At 38.3% G+C, this 20,933-nt stretch overlaps 1 protein-coding gene across 2 annotated transcripts in view; it reads left to right on the top strand.

The window, feature by feature from the left end:
- Positions 1–20,933, top strand: part of ZSWIM8 (zinc finger SWIM-type containing 8) — a 48,664-nt gene that overhangs the window by 4,354 nt on the left and 23,377 nt on the right. For both annotated transcript variants that reach the window (XM_060769172.2, XM_060769173.2), the window contains exons 2-15: positions 1,957–2,110; positions 3,517–3,611; positions 4,745–4,917; positions 5,187–5,294; positions 7,235–7,316; positions 7,723–7,843; positions 11,970–12,171; positions 12,478–12,653; positions 13,318–14,314; positions 15,485–15,616; positions 16,389–16,568; positions 18,438–18,621; positions 19,174–19,272; positions 19,582–19,706. In XM_060769172.2, coding sequence (XP_060625155.2) covers positions 1,957–2,110; positions 3,517–3,611; positions 4,745–4,917; positions 5,187–5,294; positions 7,235–7,316; positions 7,723–7,843; positions 11,970–12,171; positions 12,478–12,653; positions 13,318–14,314; positions 15,485–15,616; positions 16,389–16,568; positions 18,438–18,621; positions 19,174–19,272; positions 19,582–19,706 — 2,828 coding nt within the window. The remainder of the gene's footprint in view (positions 1–1,956; positions 2,111–3,516; positions 3,612–4,744; positions 4,918–5,186; positions 5,295–7,234; positions 7,317–7,722; positions 7,844–11,969; positions 12,172–12,477; positions 12,654–13,317; positions 14,315–15,484; positions 15,617–16,388; positions 16,569–18,437; positions 18,622–19,173; positions 19,273–19,581; positions 19,707–20,933) is intronic.

A 20,933-nucleotide genomic window follows, 5' to 3' on the forward strand; every position in this document is an offset into this window, starting at 1 on the left:
GAAACTGTGATAACTTGTATGCCTCAAGTGAACATTTTGTCTGAACAGATGATACAGTGTTGGCGCTGCTACTATACGCTGACCCATTCATAGAATTTTTCACAATGTAGCATTTAATTATAATATTTATTTTCTGTCTCTCCCGATGAATTGAGGCAGGGAACAACAGATTAAAGATAACAAACACCATCTCTTTAAAACACCATATTAAAAATTGATCCGTAATTTATAACATATCAAAAGGCATGTGTTTTGAAAGACATGCACTTGGGGATCCACAGGTTGAGAACCACTGGTCTAGAGGTCTTGCAAATGATATTATCTGTCTCTGGCTATGGGGACATAATCCGATGTATCTTCCACTCTTCACCAGCAACGTAGTGGTGAAGATACTGTTGCAACACAATGAGTTGGGCCTGGGCAGTGGGCGAGGGGTTTAGGTTGTTGAGGGTAAAAGGGAATGCCAGTCTTCGCAATGACACACACACACACTTAAGTGTAAGGAGGATTTACATCTGCATTTATTACAAACAGGATGCCACCCTCTGTGTTACAAATATGTCCACATGTTTTGCTGACTCAACACATATCTGTGAATATAGCTTTTCCAAAAGTGCTGAATTCTTTTAAATGAATGCTAGCTTTTGTTGAGAGTTACATTGAACTTCCTTTGTTTCTTGATACCATTCTATGGAACCGTAAACAAGGATGTGGAATGAAGTGGGAAGGATATGAGCTAGAAAATCCAAATGGTAACTGTATTGTTAGGCAGATTGATTCCAAATCATATAGGGTAACAAAATGTAGCAGTTCCTAGGTAATATGTAATGTAGGAAGATTATTTAGAACTATTAAATAAATTATGCCAAAATAAAGCACAATAAAACATAGGATATCCATAGTCATTCTATGGATATGCATAGAAGCACAGCAATTATGCCAGGTATCCTCAAACTGTGGTCTTCCAGCTATTTAGGCTGCCAACACCCAGAATTCCTGACTTAAGCTGGCTAGGGCTTCTGGGAATTGGAGGCTCAAACAGCTGGAAGGCTACAGTTTGAGGATGCCTGATTTATACCTTATCAATAGATTCAATAGCCATGGTTTTATTTACAAAGGCTCCAAAAATAAACCTCCCAAAAAGTGTTTGTGGGCCTTGCCAGGTCCCCCAGTGTGGTTCTGTGGTATAACTGTGGCTCAAGTCCAGTCAAAATATAGTTTCACCATTAACCACAGTTCCAGGTATCTGTAGGGGATCTTGGGATGTATCCTGCTAATATGGAGGTTGCATTGTTTTTAGAGCCTCCCTTTTCTCCAAGGAGCTCAAGTGAGTGTATATGGGGCATCTCTTCTTTCCTTCATCTTCATGATCGTCTGACTAAATCAAGCTGGAGTGAGTAAAACCACCCAATTAATTTAATATTTTATAGGGAACTAAAACCTGAATCTTCATAATTCCATACCTACAAAAGGAAATCCTGAAGTTGACATAGAATCTACTTTGGTGGATCAAAGAATATTGTATCTAGAGATTAGTTGACCTTTTTGTATTGGTATTATTTATTTATTTTTATCCCACTTTTCTCCCCTGGGTGGGATTCAAAGCGGCGTGCACCGCTAAAACAGCAAAAATACACATAACATTAAAAATTCACCAAAAAATCATAGGTAAAATGAACAGATAACACGTAATGCGTACTAAATTTAAACAAATTAATATGTTTTTCTGAGACAGGGAGTTATTAAACACAAAGGGGGGCAGAATATAATACAAATGGTTCGTAAGTTATGGGCTTGGTTTCTTACTCCATTGATGCTAGACACTAGCCACAATCTACAGTAAATTCCAGAAAACTGTCTACAATCAAGGAGAACATGAAATGTCCTGATAAGAACTTTATTTGTAGTTTGATTGAATACTGTTTTAACACTATCTGATATTCCATATTGTTTTAGATGGGCTCGTGATTCCATTGGTGGAACTTTCTGCAAAACAGGTTGCATTTCACATTCCATTTGAAGTGGTGGAGAAAGTTTACCCACCTGTGCCTGAACAGCTACAACTTCGTATTGCCTTTTGGAGCTTTCCAGAAAATGAAGAAGATATCAGGTATTGTCTTCTTGCTTGATAGGTTCATCATTAGTTGAAAACAGCTTGAAGCCACACAACAACAAAATACTGTTTTTAGAAACAACAAAAATGTCACAGAGTAGTGCTTGCTTGGATACCTGAAGACCTTTCAATTACAGGTCATTCTGGATAATACACATCGTCATAACTCATTCAATTCCAGTTTGAGACACGATGATGGAATGGAAGTAGTCTTGCTTGTCATGGTGAACCATCAATGTTGAGAATTAAAAAAGGGAATGTAAATAATAATACAAGACTTCTCAGTAATTTTCAGTAATATTGAACTTGATATACTTCACAATTGTCTGGCTGAGATGGGGTTTGAGAGCAGTTTATTTTTATTTATTGTGTCATCCGCAACCAGAACATTGTATTACATTTCTAACAGAACAAAACAAACAAACAGATTAAAAAACCCCCCCACAAATTTTGCAAACTTGGTAGCTGATTAAATGTCCTTTGAGAGCAGTGCATTATGGTGGTTCCGTTCCTTTTTGCAAATATTCCCCAAAGCCAACAACTTTGACTCCTCACTTATGGCTTGTGATATTGTGAAAAGATATATTCTTCTTTTCATGCTGTATGTATCAAACTTCTAGGAGAGGTCATTCAATAGTTTGGAATTTATCGTCAACAGTTTGCAGATAACAGTCAGTTGTCTTTCTTCTTACCAAGAGAGGAATTCTGGTGTCTAGAGTCAGTAATGGACTAAGTGGGATTTAACAAAATGAAACGTGATCTAACAAAGATATAAATCCCTTTGATTACAAGAGCATTTAGGGCAGTAGTTCTCAATCTGTTGGTCCCCAGGTGTTTTGGCCTACAACTCCTAGAAATCCCAGCCAGTTTACCAGTTGTTAGGATTTCTGGGAGTTGAAGACCAAAGCTTCTGGAGATCCACAGGTTAAGAACCACTGATTTAGGGATAAGTTAATCATTTATTTCACTATATCTCAGCATGCCCAAAAGATTGGGATGTATGGCTTATACCATACTTTAAAACACATATAACACAATAAAATTACACATATTAAAATACAGACTGAATGAAACAGATGATTAAAACAGTTTAACTGTGCCAGATTAATAGTAAATAAACAATTAAAGTTGATTATATTCCTTTTCAAATATCAGAACATACGATATTTGTTGAAGACCTGTCCAAGTAAAACACTCTTTGCCTTCTAGTGGCTTGCTCCCCCTCTTGCATCTGTTATCATTGTCCTGTCTGTCTTTATAAAACTTCTATCTCTATAATCTTTGTACAAAAAGCACATGCTTGATTTAGATTGACGTGCTCTGGGTCACTATTGAAGTAGAATGCAGTGCAGCTTGTAACCACAGAGGATTGCTTTTCTAATAGGGCCATTTTCTTTCCTTAGGCTGTACTCCTGTTTGGCAAATGGCAGTGCAGATGAGTTCCAGAGAGGTGAGCAGCTCTTCCGGATGAGGGCTGTTAAGGACCCATTGCAGATAGGTATGAATTTATCATTTGACTATCTTGAATTCATTCTTATAAGACTTAAAATCATAGCTAAAATATTAAAATATCTCTTGAAGACGGTTTAGGAAGAGAGGTTTCTGGGCACAGCTGTATTAGCTTGGTTTGTTTGCTGTTTCAACTGCTTGCAGCTGTGCATTGCAGCATTCATTTGGAATTGCAGGGCATGGGGAGAAGGTCCTGAGTTGTGAATTTTTTGACTGAGTCTGTTTCACAGTGGTATGAAGGAGTGGATGCAACTCCCTGGGTGCTTACCTCAGGCGCTCCTTATTTTCCTTGGCATCATGGCAGAAGGACATGGTGGCCTGGTGCATCCTTGTGCCAAAAAGATGGGGGATAAAGCACATAGTAGCTGAAGGCCCTCTGGAGCTACTGTGTGTCTCAAGGACAACCCAAGGATTGGGGGAGGAGGATCAGAGGAGAAGATCGGGGCAGCCACCACATGTCCCGCCTTCATCCCAGCATAAGGATAGGGTGAGCAGCCCCGTCCTTTTGCTGGAAGAACAATCTGGGGATGACCCAGGCCCTTTCCTGGCCCCACCTTCTTCCAGACCCTTCCTCTCCCAGGCCCACTCCATCCACCGTGAGCCTGACTCCCCTCCCTCCTGGCCCGGTCCTCCCAACTAGGCCCTCAATGCAGCCCCAAGACAGAAAAGTTTGCTCATGCCTGCTCCAGAGTCTTCTCTCAATTTGGCAGAGGAATGACTTTTCATGATTTTGGTCAAATACTGTTTAATGTTTCATGCAAACCAGTCTGGTGAATATGTATACAAAGTTAAAGTGCTTTCAGGGTCCCACAAAGAACTATTACTCTGAATGAATCTAATTTTAAACTTTAATGCGGACCCCCTAGTCAGATTACATTTGTTGTTGAACATACCTTTTTGCAAGGTTATTTTTTTTCCTAAGTAGAAGTGATCGTTGGTATTTAAATGCTGCTGTGGCCCACTAAAAATAGTTGGAACAAGGAGATTTCAGTAACATAGATGGCGGTGTTATAATTGGTCTGTTAATAATAGGCTTGAGTTGTAGTAGATCTTTTATATCTGTAGAAAACTACAGTTCCATCCTTCCAAGCAGGTCACTAACTGTTGACTGTTCTCCACCAGGTTTCCACCTGAGTGCTACAGTGGTGCCTCCCCAAATGGTGCCACCAAAAGGAGCGTACAATGTGGCAGTCATGTTTGACAGATGCAGGATCACCTCATGTAGCTGTACTTGTGGAGCTGGGGCCAAATGGTGTGCCCATGTTGTAGCGCTTTGTCTCTTCCGGATACACAATGTAAGCCTTCAACTATGACTGACATTTGGTTGCATAAATAATTGAGCATTCAAAGCATTTGATTGCACCCATGGGAATGTACTAGGTGACCTTAGGGAAGTCACATTCACTAAGGCTAAGCGGGGGAAGATTGCCAAATCCCCCCTGAACAAATCTTGCCAAGAAAACCACATGATAGAGTCACTTTAGTGTTGCTATAAGTTTGTAATGTTTTGAAGGTGCACAACAACCTTAAACATTACTCTTTCTGCCCTGCCATCTCTTTCTAGGCATCTGCAGTGTGTTTGAGAGCACCGGTCTCAGAATCCTTGTCTCGACTTCAGAGAGATCAGCTGCAGAAATTTGCACAGTACCTCATAAGTGAACTCCCCCAACAGGTAAGTGAAGACTCTCTAAGAAACAATCTGAATTGCCAGTGTGTAGACTTTTATATAATTCTCATTCATAAATAGTGTGTCTGGCTGACTTAAAAATGAGATGTTTTTACTTATCCATTTTATTTGGATACTGCTTTATAGCTTTGATCTCAAGCTTTAGTCACTCTTTAGTGGAATACTCAATTTATCTGTTTTAACAATTACAGTGGAACAAAATATGAAAAAATCTTGTTGGAGTTTCTATCTTTACCCTGCTTAAAATTATATTTCCAGTAGAATAGAGACTGGGGGGCAGACTTTTAAATATATTTAAATTGGGATGAATTAATACAATAAAAATATTGGCAGCTAAACAACAAACAAACAAAAACAAAATTGCCAACAGAAGAACTGGGCCAGCAACAAGAGTACACCCCCTCCAAAAATCCAGACAGATAACTGGAAAATGAAAGCATTAAACATGCACTGTCAACTGTGGGGTTGTCAAGGGAAAGAGAGTTGAATTTTAACTCCTTTTAGATCCTGTACTAGAAATTCCCAAAGCTTTTAACTGATGGACATTTTAAATTTTTTCAGTATGTCAATACAAAACTTTATTACATTCACTGACCAGCACAAAGTGGGGCACAAGCACCCCTGGAAGGGGAAACACAGCTCCCAAGTGAAGCGGTTACTAAAAATATATTAGAAAACAGTTTAAAATCACAGTTCAAAAACACAGGCCAATGTAGCAAGTATGGAACCAATCTGTAATATCAGTGTGTTATGTGTACCATCACAAATTGGGGCATCCACCCACAAGGCTGTGTTTTTGAATGGTGTAGCTAAAAGAACCTTTGGAAATGTAGAGTCAAAGCCCAGTCCACACAACTGATCATTGTAATCCCCAGTTTTCTGCATTTTAGACCTTTCCAGTTTTGGAAAAAGACAATATAGTAGATTTCATCTTAATTTATTGACAGTTGGAATTAATATATTTAATTAGAAAACTTGCCTTATCCTATGTGCCTTATTCATTCATTCACACCCTCACTCTCTACAGTGCAAAAATGATTGGAGGGTGGGAGAGAATATGTATGTCTTTTACAAGTGATGAGAGCAAAATGACTTTTTTTAAACAAAGTAATGTAATTATTGATGATGATGGTTTTATTTTAGGTAACAAGTAATGCTTACTCATTACTTCTATAGCATTGATTATTTGAAGTAAACCTGGTGGATTTGGGGCCATTTCTCTACATCTGAAGTATAGTATTGTAAATCAAGAAGAAAATAATAAAAATATTTTTCTAAAGTAAAAGGCATATGAATATGTTACTTTAACAGAACAAGGTTCCAGCCTCTATCTAGAAGTTATATTCTGTAGAGTCATGCTTTATTGTTGTGTTTTTACCTACTTTAAACCATCTTGAGTTATGTTTACATATTTGGGAAGGCAGGATATACATTTCTATAATAATTAAAATAAATATAAATTGAAATATTGAGCAGATCAGTTCCATTGTAGAGATTTTAATTTACAGCCTAACATCTCTTCTGACCTGGCTGGGTTTTTTAAAAACAGTAAAAGCTGCACAGTTTGCCAATTTCTCAGATTTTTATTTTTTTATTATTAACAAGGAGATCTTTTTCATTTTATATGTGAAAACTACTTTTGCTGAGAACTACCACTCTGACCTTTTCTAGAATTAACAAAGACATCAAATTATACTAATTGTGTGAATGATATAACAAGGAATGCTTGTGAATGGTTTTTTAACATATTTAGTTGGGTAAAAAGTAGCATGCATTTTTGCTTGGGAAATAGGTGAAGTGGCAGTATTAAACTTGACTCTAATGATTTCATTTGGTGGTCAGTTTTAAAACTTTGAAAGGTAGTATTGTTTCTTTGAGGTTAGCTTTGTTATTAAAACAACATTAAATTTCTTCCTTATATTTAGATCCTTCCTACTGCTCAGCGCCTTTTGGATGAACTACTGTCTTCCCAGTCTACTGCTATCAACACTGTTTGTGGGGCGCCAGGTAACCTTAATGGACTTCTACATTTTAATTTATGAGTCTTTTTGAGAAAACAGACTACAAATAAAATAAAATAACAAATAAGTTGCTCCCAGATATCAAAATATTATTTGGTTTTGAAATGACTGTTACTACATGTAATATATATTGCCAGGCACCATCACATTAAGCACAAGCATCACAAACTGTTGTTGGCTTGTAAGTGATGAGAAGAGAGACATTATTGAAAGTTGCCTGAATTCACTGTGATGTACCCAGTGGTAAAAGACTACAATATATTCAGACTTCTAAATATATTTAGGACGAGAGCTTCCTTTCTAGAATAAACACAAGACTCACTGTTTTGCTTGCAACCCTGAGTAGTGAGAAACTTTTGCACTCCAAAAATGTATGTGTTTCTTTTCTTAAGATCCCACTGCTGGTCCCTCTGCATCAGATCAAAGCACCTGGTACTTGGATGAATCTACATTAAGTGATAACATAAAGAAAACCCTCCACAAATTTTGTGGTCCTTCTCCTGTTGTCTTTAGGTAAACTTTCTTCTTCCTTCTCTATTGTGGGTGATCCATCACAGTAAATATAACCACTAAGCTTTTGTCATGACCTATCAAGGGTTCGATATCCCAATTTTTACAGTTCTAGGCAGGGAGAAAAAATTAATAGTTCAATGAGCCATGGTTAACTAGCCTTTATTTGAGCAAGTGGACTGCAAGTTGTCTTTGGTCAAGCACTTTTAAAACTCATCCTGCATCTGTGCTGTCACAGGGTCCAATTCTGATTTTGGGGGCTGGTCTTAAATGGGTTTTCTCCATTTCAGGAGATCACACAGACAGTGGCAGATGGGCAATAGCAGTAGGGCACAGCTGATTGAGACTAAGCTGCTCTTCTCCAAAATCTGCTTTCTGCCCTTGGGAAACCAAAAAATCATAGCTACACTTGAATTCCATTATCTTCTATTTGGAGATTCCGAAGAAGTATACACTTGTCCTAACTCTTGAGTTTAGGAATGTTGTTTAGGCACCCTCCTCCCTATTTTTGCCCCCTTTTTCTTGGGCTTTTCTTTCAGTTGGGAGTTTTCCAGGTCTTTATTGCAAAATCAAGCAGTTGAAGTAGTGGAAAAGTGTTTTTTAATGTAAAAACATACACCACCATTTTGCTTTCCAAATAACCCTACCCCACAACTGTCAGAGGTTGGCAACTCCCCCAAAGATTACCACAGTCATTTGGGAGACACCTGTGCTACCACTACCCCAAACAAATATGAAACACTGCATTGACTTAGATTTATAGTACATGAAGATACAGCCAAGGCACTTGAGTCCAGAAATACATTTTGCTGTGGATAACTGGAACTGTTTAATGAAGGTTTGACCTGGCTTTGCAGTTTTAAGTTGGCTTGACAATTGATGTAATATGTTAATACTGTATGTGTGGTGTAGAATGTTCTAGCATCCCAGTGCTTTCTAGTATAGACGTCTAAAGCATCTCACCAAATTACAAGTCCCATCATTCAGTATGACGGAAACATGCTAGTTTACTACTCACTTGCTAGGAACTGACAGCCATAGAATCATAGAGTTGGAAGAGACCTCATGGGCCATCCAGTCCAACCCCCTTCCAAGAAGCAGGAAAATCACATTCAAAGCACCCCTGACAGATGGCCATCCAGCCTCTGTATAAAAGCTTCCAAAGAAGGAGCCTCCACCACACTCCGGGGCAGGGAGTTCCACTACTGAACAGCTCTCACAGTCTGGAAGTTCTTCCTCCTGTTCAGGTGGAATCTCCTTTCTTGTAGTTTGAAGCCATTGTTCCGCATGCTAGTCTCCAGGACAGCAGAAAACAAGCTTGCTCCTTCCTCCCTATGACTTCCTCTCATATATTTATACATGGCTATCATGTCTCTTCTCAGCCTTCTCTTCTTCAGGCTAAACATGCCCAGCTCTTTAAGTTCTGATTTGAATTAACAGTATCTGTTAATTTGATATTCCTGCTCGCTTCTAGATAGATACAAAGATTACGTACATAATTATGCTAAGGAGATTATGGAAGCCCCATACTGTAGTTTCCAAATTTTGAAATCATTCAGAATCCTTTAGCACTGTCAAAAAGTAATTACTAGGAACAACTATCTGAGGAAGAATCCTAAGCTTCCAAAATGGAGCAGAGAGGAATAATGTGTCTCATCTTATTGAAATGAGGAAACCTATTATTCTGCCAAGGGAGAAAACTCTGTGAGGGTCTTTGGTATCAAAGAGAAGTATGATATGTTGGTGGATTGTCAGCATGTGAGAAAATTGGATCAAATTCAATTTGCTAAGCTCCACTCATACAATGGTATGTTACATAAGTTCATTTTTCCAGGGAGGAAATGACACTCTGGGAAGAAGAGGCATAAAAATTAGGTTTTTAAAAACCTAATAGATTTTTTAAAAGTGGAGATAAGTAAAATAGGTAAAAAGATTAATATGCTTATTTAATATGGGAAATAAATGTCTTATAAACATTCTTAATGCTAAGAAAAAAATATTCTCCAGACACACTGAAGTAAAGAATTGATCTTAATTAACACTAGCCAACACACACTTTGGTGCCTCCAGTGTTGGACATATTTCTCGGAATATTTGACCTCATGGTTCTAAAAATAGCACCGGTTTTCCCCTATCTGTTCCAATTTTTGAGATACAGAACATATGCCATATTCCAGTCTTCATCTGCTCATCTATAGAAAATCATGATAATCTTGCCTAAGAAACTAGAGCTGATGCAGTTCATGCAATGCAATTTTCTGAATCGGTTCTCCACATAACCCCAATACACTCAAGCATATTTAAAGATTAATTAAAATTAATTGTGAATTAAATTTATTTTATTATAGACCAATTTTAAATTAACTTTGAAAACTATTAACATTGACCATGCTTACTGCAATTTAAAGGCATAAGTCCAGAAAGTAGGAGCAGCTGTTTATAAAAATGTCTATAATTAGAATATCACAGGGCTAGGAAGATGTGATCTCACTGTGTAGGTTGTTTCAGAGGGCTCCAGAAGATCAAGTAAGTAGATGTTACTGTATTGCCTTCAGGTAGCCAAGCTTCTCTGTCTTGCCTGGATTGAAACTGTGGTCTTACCACCGGTTAAATTTCTAGCTCTCGGCTTTATTTTTCTTTTTAAGATCTTCATTTTGAGGCTGAGGAGCAGAGCAGGATCTTTTGTCCACTTTTCATTGCAGGGAAATTGTGTTCTGGGGCTCAAAGATGAATAATGTTGGATAGGGGCACCTTGCTCATCTTGACTAGACTTTTCCCTTGTAGCATAACTTACTTTGTATATTCTAGAATGCACTGTTATTTCCCTTTGAGAAATGCAAGCCTGGCTAATGTTCTATATGAATTGACAGTACACTTTAGAACATTCCTGAAAATCTTATGCAATGAATCTTGGTAAACAAGGTACAAAGAGTTCCTTCAAGGTTAGTTTTGAGGCCAGTGGCTTAATTGAACCAAAGCTCTTAAGTTTAAGCTCATTTCTTAGGTCAGGGTTCATTTATAATAAGAAACACTTGAGGTGTATAGAAAACAAGAGGCATATTAGTTAATATTGGTAGATAAGATTCTTAATATAACACTGGCATTTTTTTTTACCCTGAAGGGCTCTTTACAGCTATAGTCTGAACAACTGGAATTACAAGCTAATTTACTTAAACTTGTATCATATTTTGATGTTTGTCTTATAATAATACTTTATTTATAGGCTGCCCTATCTCCCTGATGGGACTTAGGGTGGCTTCCAGACAAAAAAGAAAGGCTACCATTCAATGCCTTGAGAAAAAAACAGAAATACACAACCACATAAATCATACAGTGCAAAAGAACATTATAAATTAATAATTACTAAACTAGAAAAATAAAATTAATAATTAAATAAACATAATTATGTAGACAAAGATATGAACACCATAAAAACCAGAGCAACAAAATGCATAAAATAGGTAAAATGATTTAAAATGATATTTAAAATTATTTATAGCAGCTTGCAGAGTCAAAGTACAATTGCCAACATCCAAATAACAATGTCATTAAAGTGTCAGTTCAACTACAAACAATATTTTCTCATTAGTACAAATTTGTGTGATGACTGGGTTGTTTATGTATATAACCAACCATAAATTTTGGAGATGGTGTTAATCCTTTTTTTTAATTTGCAAAAAAGTGCTAAACTTTTTATTTTGTTAGTAGCATGGGGAGTAACAGTAGTGGTTATTGAGTATTACCTTGACAGTGTTTCACCCAGTGATATAAAATCAGCCCCCTTCCTCCTAGCCTTCAGAAAGAAGGTGAAAACGTGGCTTCAGAATAAAACCTTCTGAGAATAATTGTAATTCAATAGATGGACGTGGAATATGTGCAGTGACTACTGGAATGACCCTGGATTACGATTTTGGATGGCGTGGTTTTAATAAGGGATGTAATGTTTTTACATGTTTTGATGTTTATTGATTTTAATCTTAATTTAAATGTCTATTTTAATTGTAAGTTGTTTTTATGGCATTGAATAGTTGCCTGTGTGTAAAGCCGCCTTGAGTCCTCTTAGGGGTTGAGAAGGACGGGGTATAAATATGACAAATAAATAAATTCTGCCCTGTTTCACTTTCCACAGTGATGTCAATTCTATGTATCTCTCCTCCACTGAGCCTCCAGCTGCTGCTGAATGGGCTTGTCTTTTGCGTCCCCTAAGAGGGAGGGAACCGGAGGGCATCTGGAACTTGCTTTCTATTGTTCGGGAGATGTTCAAGAGGCGGGACACCAATGCGGCCCCTCTTCTGGAGATCCTCACAGACCAGTGTTTGACGTATGAACAGGTGCTATTTTATTTTTATTTAAGACACTTTAAATCTTCCTAACTCAACATTCTTAAGGTAGTGTATGAAAATGATTGCTCTGTTCTATTTGATTGGGTCAGTAGAGGGGAATGGTAGTTGTGAAAGAAGCCTGGGATATGCTAAAAAACCTGGTAATAAATGTCTTTGTCGACATGGCAACAACTGGAAGTAGTGTGGTAGGTTCATTAGATTAGAGGTTTATTAATCAAAGAAAGATAAATCTATCATTGCATGTTCAGAAAATGAAATTCAGACATCTGATGTGTCATCTTCCTCTCTTTACAGATAACTGGCTGGTGGTATAGTGTAAGGACATCTGCATCCCATAGCAGTGCAAGTGGGCACACTGGCCGTAGCAATGGCCAGTCAGAAGTAGCTGCTCATGCTTGTGCAAGTATGTGTGATGAGATGGTGGTTCTTTGGAGGCTTGCTGTCTTGGATCCAACCATCAGCCCTCATCGGTAGGGTCAGATAATGCTTAATAAACCTATTTAATTTTCAATTTTAACAATAATCCATAAATTGTTATTTATCTACCATTTTAATTGTAAGTATTGATGCCTTATATCTTTGTTTGAGGTTGTTGCTCATCCAAAATATAAATAAAGTAATTTTCTATGATTATATTGTATACTGAGCTCTCATGGACTTCTATTTTATAACTTTTTGTCTCAAAAATATAATTAATGTGGATATTTAGTTTGGGGTTACCAATCAGAGAAAAGTTATGACACTTGGTCTCTCACTTAAAGAGACCTCTATGTACTGGAGTAACAGAGTATCATTCAAACCCTTCATATTCTGTGTTAGCTACATAAGACTGCACACATACTGCCAGCTTCTTCCAGTAAAGGATCTCAAGTAGCAGAGCTCAGAAAGATATCTGAGGCCTTGGAAAGTTGCTTCCAGGCCAGTGCATGACAACGTAACTTAAATCTGTTTTCAATTGAATAAGCATTAAATAACTCGTCCATTGTCACCAAATCTCAGCAGTAAAGAAAATATTGTGAGAATGTTGTGAGATTAATCAAATCCTGATAGAGAGCAAACGGCAAATAAGCTTTCTTTGCCTCTGTTGCTCATATATGCTTCTTTCACATATGTCTTCTTTTTCATGATGCCAAGGCGAAGGGACTTGTGCACGCAACTAAGACAGTGGCAGTTGAAGGTAATAGACAATGTCAAAAGGGGACAGCATAAGAAATCCCTTGAGAAACTGTTCTATGGCTTCAAGCCAGCTGTGGAGGCTTGCTACTTCAACTGGGAGGAGGCCTATCCCATTCCAGGCATCACCTATAGTAGTGCAGACAAGAAGAACTCCTTTTGTTGGGTGAAAGCCATCCAGCAGAGGAACTGTCGGACACAGTGTTCTGAACTCTGTGATGCGGGGAGATCTCATGGGACAGATGCTGGAGGTATTTGCTTGCAGCTTGGAGAGAGGTCCCGCCTTGCCTCCCAGGAGCCAGCTGTGCGCCCCAAAGAACTCATTGGGAAGCGAAAAATTGTGTCTGAAGGCCCACAGCGGGTTCTGAGACGACTTTCAGCAGAAGGTGATAAGGCTACATACAAAACAGCAGTGAACAAGGGCAAGCTTCCAGTGGGAAAGAACTTGGCCAGCAAACACAGTGGGAAGCGTCGCATGAGCAGCGAGGACAGCTCTCTGGAGCCAGACTTGGCTGAATTGACTTTAGACGACAGTAGCTTGGCTCTCGGGGCAGAGGCTAGCAATACATTCAGTTTCCCAGATAGCCCCTTGAACAGAAGCTACAGAGATACTTATGAAGATGATGGTGGAGTGTATTTTTCTGAGGCAGCTGAGCCCACCCTCAGGAGCAGTCCTTCCACAAAGAAAAACCCCAAGGACTCGGTTGGAGAAGTGTGCAGCGGAGATGATGATGTCCCTTGCCCAGATGAAAGTACTGGTGGGATGTGTTTAAAGCCAAAAGAAGTTGGGGAGAATGGAGCGGCTGGAGGAGAAGAGGAGGAAGATGACTATCAAGTGTATTATCTGAATCCCCAGGAGGTGACTAAGGAAGAAGATGAGAAGGCTGAGGGAGGGACAGAAGAGGAACAAGACATGTTTGCTGGGATAAAGCCCTTGGAGCAGGAAAACCGCATGGAGGTAAGGGGAATGCATATGAATTGGATGAGGAATCTGTGGCCTTCTGCCTGATGGTGCAATGAAGCTCCTGCCTTTCTTAAATAGTGACCAGGGTCTAATGGGCTTTAGGCTCCAGTAACATTTAGAGGGCCACAGGTTCTCCACCTGTGATATAAGCCATCTGTAAAAGTCTGTATATTAGTCTTAATATAGTTGTGGCTCTAGGAAATGTGTATGCCTTTGATGGACTGCTTACTCAATGGAATAATTACTGAAAAGGTAAAAAGCAAAGAATTGTTTTTGTTCACATTTCATTATTTTGCCATTTTTCTCCTAATTTATGTGTAGTATTTGGTCTTGGAAAAAGGGAATAGGTTGTGTTCCAGCTACATCTTACTTAAAAAACAAAGCTTTTTGAGTCTTTGGGTGTTATTTCAGTATTGTTTCCTAAAACTCCACAAAATAGGCTAATGTTAAAAGTGTTGGAATCCCACCCCACACTGCCCAAGTCTCAAGTCCTCAACAAGGAGCAGTTAGTTAGCATTAGAATAGTCTGAGGGTTTCCTTTCCTCCATGTCTCCTGTATGACAGGACATTAGCAGTACAAACCATGAACTTCAATAGGGAAGCTCATGGTTTGTACATAGAAGGTTGTAGATTCAGTTCAGATCTTCATTTAAACATGAATAATAGATAGCAGGACTTAGAAAGGCTTCTGCTTCATAACATGGAAAAATCAGAAGGAAGACCACTATAGGCAGTACTGGGCTACGTGGACCAGTGGCCTCTATTGACAGAGAGCATTGTATGGTATCCCTATATTATATTCTCTCTATATTGCAGAATGATGGCAAACCTAAATCCGCCCCATGAGTTTGTTGCTGAGGTGGAATTTAAAGTCTCAAGCTTGTGGCTCATGTTCTTAGCCACTGTGCTGAACAGTCCTCTGTACTTGTGTCAGGGCCTATACTGGGGGCTTTTGGTGCTTCCTTTGGGCAGAAGTTCTTCCTCCTTTATTCCTTCAGGTGGTGTTGTTAAGACTGTAATTCTCTCCACTACTGGAAGGATTTAAGTTGTTTAAAATACATGTGGACTAATCCTGCCCAAGGCAGATCACTGACCACCGTCCACTTAAACTCACTGTTGATCATGCTGAAGGAAATCAGATCTCCTGCAACTCTTCATTTACAGATCCTCTTTGCCTGTGCAGAAGCTCTTTATGCTCATGGTTATAGCAATGAAGCGTGTTGCCTCACAGTTGAGCTTGCAAAGGACTTGTTGGCCAATCCTCCTGATCTCAAGGTGGAGCAGCCCCAAACAAAGGTACAGATTTGTTTTGCAAGTTATTTCAATAGAAGAGCATGTGTCACTTAATAGATCAAAAAATGTTCTTTGTCCTGTGATGTGCTTTGCTGGAAATAAACAAGGATGGTTTTGCTTGGAATCTATGGATATTCATGAATATATTCATGCATTCATGGATATTCACCTGCCCTCTGTGCTCTGCTTCCTTGCTCTCTTGCTTTCTTTCAAAAGATACTCCACTAAAATTTGGATTCACTGTCTCTGTACAGTTTACATTAGTATTCAGGCATTGGCAAAGTTTTCCCAGATCATGGGATTTTCATGTTTATATTAGGATGATTTTATGCTTTGTCTGAATGCTTAAATTTTATGTATGTCTTACGTTTAATGGTTTTAATTGATTTTAAGTTCATAGTTACATGTAGGTATTATGCTTTTTTGTGTACTGTATGTTGGCATTGAGTTGTTTGTTCTACAGTTGCACAAGGTTGTCTTTTGATCTGCCTACTCCATTTCTGAGTCTGTTCAGGGTCTTCCAAGTTGACCATTCTTGATTTGCCCCTGGAGGCAGACCCTTGTGGGGAGCCATCCTGTTGGGATTTCCTGATCTAGGGTATCTTGGGTCATAACATATTGGGTTGGATATATATTCTTAAAAGAAAACCTCTGGGCTATTTTGACTATATTCCATTAAAGTCATTGGATTTAATTCAGATTAAAGTTAAATGTTTACAGTGATTTCAGTTTAAATGAAGTGTAACTAACTCTGAATCCTCTGTTCATCCCACAGGGAAAGAAAAACAAGGTATCTACTACCAAGCAGACATTGATGGCTACAAACACTTTATCCAAAGCTGCTTTCCTATTAACTGTACTGAGTGAGCGTCTGGAATACCATAATCTAGCTTTTCAGATTGGCATGTTTGCTCTGGAGCTCCAGAGGCCACCAGCTTCTACCAAGGCTTTGGAGGTATGTGTGGTGTTAATTTTGATGATTTTTAGTAACCTTCAGTTACTCTGCTTGCTTTAAAGCAGGTTGCAAAATTAATTTAATGCAAAGATTATCTATTTGTTTAAATGTTTAAAAAGATAACTATATGAAATGTTGTAGTTGAATGCCTTAATTTCTGATTTATGGCAACTCTAAAATGAACCTTTCACAGGGCTTTCTTAGCAGAATTGTTGAAAGGGAGTTGCCCTTGTTGCCTGCTGATGCTAAGAGTGTGTGACACATTCAACGTTGTCTAGAGGTTTCCATGACTGAACTGGGATTTGATGTCCTATTGCCCAAGCCCAACATTCAAAACACTACATCGCATTGCCTCTCTAGTGATAATAAATATGTTCCATTGAATATAAATACACCAAAATTATCCAGTTAGCCCTGTCCCTCCTCCCGCCCCTATTTTTAAAAGAACATTCATACAGAATACATACATTGTTGTATATTTAAGAAGCTAGCTTTAATAAGACTAGCTGGAAAATTTAAGCAGTTTTTAGCTAGATGTAATATTGAAATGTTGAAATAATTATTTGCGTTAGGGAGATAAACATTGGATTAAAGCACAATAGTAAACTTTAGTTTGAGTACATACATAAAAAACACTCCAAACTCCAAAACTTTTTGCTGCCAGCTATCTACTTCCACCTTGGAGAAAGAGGGAGTAGTGTGACTCCCACTCAGTTTTTCCTCAAGGACCCTTGTCAAGTGAAAAATAAGGTGGGGGAGCTGGGAAGGACTCTTGCTTCCACAACACTCCTGTAAATAGCAGATATCCTAGATACTTCCATGCTTGGCTTCTGCTTGGTCAAAGGCAGAATAGGATGGGTGCCCTGTAAACAGCAGCAAAGGTGAGTGCAGAGCAATCTCATTAGACATTGTTTATATCCAGCTTAAAGAGAATGAGAAAGTCTCATGGGTTCTCCCTTCCTGGCTATGTCGTTTTAAGTGTGGAAAATGATCTGATAGTAGAGAAAGCCCTTGCATATGAGAATTCAGGTATTCCAAAATCTGAAAACAATCTGGTTCCATGCATTTTAGATAAGGCTGATTCAGGCTGGACTCCATGTAGACATTGTAATCAAGTTGATGCAACTTTTTGTTTGCTGCATCACGTTGACTAATCTTTAGCTTCTGGCGACTGTTGTTAAGCCGGAACTTGTCCATCCTCGTGCATTTTATTTTTCTTGCTGTGTAGCACTCAGCCAAGGACAAGAGCCCAAACATATCCTAATATTAATTTCTCTCCAGGCTTAGTGAGCCTCTTAGGTTTTGATTTTTCAATTAGTTACAAATCCACATAACAGTATCACTATCTTATCCACATTTTAACAACTTGTTTGCAGAGATATAAAGCGGGACTGTAAAAACCTTTGCTGAAATTGAACTATGACAGTATTTTTGGTTTTTCAAGTTCCAAAAATGAATTTTAAAGATAAAATTCAAAGTGGAGTGCTCCTAGCAGCAAAGGTGAAAGACATTGGGACATTATGGATAGGTGCTTCAAAATCAAAAGTGACTTTGCATGTTGTCCAAAGCCAGTTTCTAGTTGAAATTCCAAACACAGGGGACATTGCTGATAAAATTAAGAATCTTGAGATTAAATAAAGGTGAAACCAGAAACCAATCTCTAGAAATTCCTTTGGTTGTGTTATGCATAAACTCAATCAGTGCTGGGTAATCTTCTGCTAGCACCCTAACAAGGTCTCACCCTAGTTAATTCTCTGTCTGCTTACTATCTTCTGCTAACGATCTTCTGACTGATAAGTAGCATATATACAGGGTATCTCTCTGGTGAATTCCCATGAGTTTTTTCCTTCCTTGCTATGTATCAAACAGGTAAAGCTGGCGTACCAAGAGTCTGAAATTGTGGCCTTGTTAAAGAAAATTCCCCTGGGCTCTAGTGAGATGAACACTATTCGGGGAAGGGCTGAAGAGCTAAGGGAAGGAACCCTCTGTGATTATCGCCCTGTCTTGCCTCTCATGCTGGCCAGCTTCATATTTGATGTGCTGTGTACTCCAGGTAAAAAGCTTTTTATGATTTTCTGATCAAGAGAGAATCAGGTCATATTCTCGGTGGAACGATGTAAAATGCACTATATCTGTAATACATCTGTTTCTCTATCTAAATCTTAGGAGATTTTCTCATAAAAGGCAAGCAGTTGCTTGTTTGAGTCCTGGCTGACTATATACAGACCATACACTCAGCCGTGAGAAAACTGGATTCACTTAGGCCCCTTCTACACTGCTATATAAAATACAGATCATTTGCTTTGAACTGGATTATATGGCAGTGTAGACTTATAATTCAGTTCAAAGCAGATGTGGGTTATCTGATTTGATAATCTGGATTATATAGCAGTGTAGAAGGGGCCCCACAGCCATACAAGCTAGAAACTTAAGGTAGTAAATCTAGGAGTCATGATGAAAATGTTGCTGCATCCCCCCCCCCCCCAACTAGGTTTAGATTGGGCAAGAGTGATTTTGTCAAACGGTTATTTAAAATTAAAAGATTACCAATCAAAATAATTGTTTCTTCTAGAGCTGACTAATAGGTCAACTTTCCTCTTTCCAGTGGTTTCTCCTACAGGATCCAGACCCCCAAGCCGTAACTGGAATAATGAAATGCCTGGTGATGAAGAGCTTGGCTTTGAGGCAGCTGTGGCTGCGCTTGGTAAGTACTGAGTTTCTTTCTGTTTTTGTCCAGCTACTCCTCACTGACAAGGGTCTGGTTGCTCCTGACACAATAAATAAATAAACTGACAAGGGAACATGTCCTTCATCACTCTGTGAAGCCATCTAGAATGGAAATAGAATTTGTAATTTAAATGGCAGAAATCACCAGACTCTACAGCAGCCATTACTTGCTTGTATGAAGTATATGGGGAAATCCAAACCAATTTATTGCCTTAGCATAGTATTTATAACTTCAGAGTTTATTTAAAATAGCAAGAAGATTTGAATTCTGTTCTTTCCCTTCCAGGCATGAAAACGACTGTGAGTGAAGCTGAGCACCCTCTTTTGTGTGAAGGTACCCGAAGGGAGAAGGGAGATCTGGCTCTAGCACTGATGATCACATACAAAGATGACCAATCGAAACTAAAGAAAGTATGTAACACATACACCCTCTTTTTAAAGCCTATGTCCTAAATTCCCAGTAATATGTATGGAAAATTGAGTTTCCGATGTTTATAAGTTAGGGGTGGCATTAAGGAAGCTCTTGGCCACTTAGGTGTACTCAGGTCCAGGTGTAAAATATGAATATCTCTTTATTTTGAAAGTATTCATGTTTGAGAAATCTTCCATTCTTTTTCAAAAGCATAAGAATCCCAGCTGGCAGAGAACTTGGCTCAAGTGCACATGTGGGTTAAGTTCATGTTTTGTGTATTTTGATGTAATTTGTTAATATGTCTTTTGCTGAATGTTTGTCATATGTGTTGGAAATTGCCTTGAGTCCATTTGGGGAGATAGAGTGGTCTGCAAATAAATTAATAATAATAATGATGATGATGATGATGATGATGATGATAACGTTTAACGTGATGGTAGATTAACTCCTCTATTATGAACATCCTAGTTATTAATTTTAGTGCTATCAAACTTCAGTGTTTTATGGCAGATTCGTGGCCTGAGTTAAAATATTTTTCTTTTTAACTGAAATGACACTGAACTTGCCATATAACAAGTAATAAAATATAAGTAAAACCTACAGCATATCCGATGTAAATTAAGAGAAGGAGTGATCAGTTTTCACAAATATGGTTTACAGCCTATATGCATAGGCTATATCTGAGTGACTGTTTGTATTCCAAGGTGGCATGAAAAGTCTGAAGGGCATTTTATATGTCATTCCACCAAGCTGCAGGATCGCATGGCAGATTGGCAGGGCTAGATGGTGAAGAGGGGATAGTTTTTGTGCTTTTGAGGAAAAACTCCCTATTGTGGCTTGTAATTCTAAAGGGAAAGAAGGTGGTAGTAATAACTTACATTATGAACCATATTTTATTTTGATTATAGTCTGCTTCCCATCTTTCCATTTGTATTTGCATTTCTTATGGATTATAAACTGAGTGAATGATCTGGTGCTCGCCAGATATTTTGGGACTACAACTACTAGGCAGTAAACTCAGTGACCACGATTATGGGAAGGTTATTGTACAATTACTTGAACTGTGTTCCAAAACATCAGAGTATACTACCTATTTTTAGAATGAAATTCCTTTGTTTCCTTTGTGCTTTTTCTAAAAGGCCTGAGTTATAATTTCCTTCTGATTAAATGTATTTTTATTGTAAGAAATGTAATTCCCACATCATTTGAGAACTCCCTTGTTAAAT

The sequence above is a fragment of the Anolis sagrei genome, chromosome 3 (genome assembly GCF_037176765.1).
Source record: "Anolis sagrei isolate rAnoSag1 chromosome 3, rAnoSag1.mat, whole genome shotgun sequence".
Classification (NCBI taxonomy): domain Eukaryota; kingdom Metazoa; phylum Chordata; class Lepidosauria; order Squamata; family Dactyloidae; genus Anolis; species Anolis sagrei.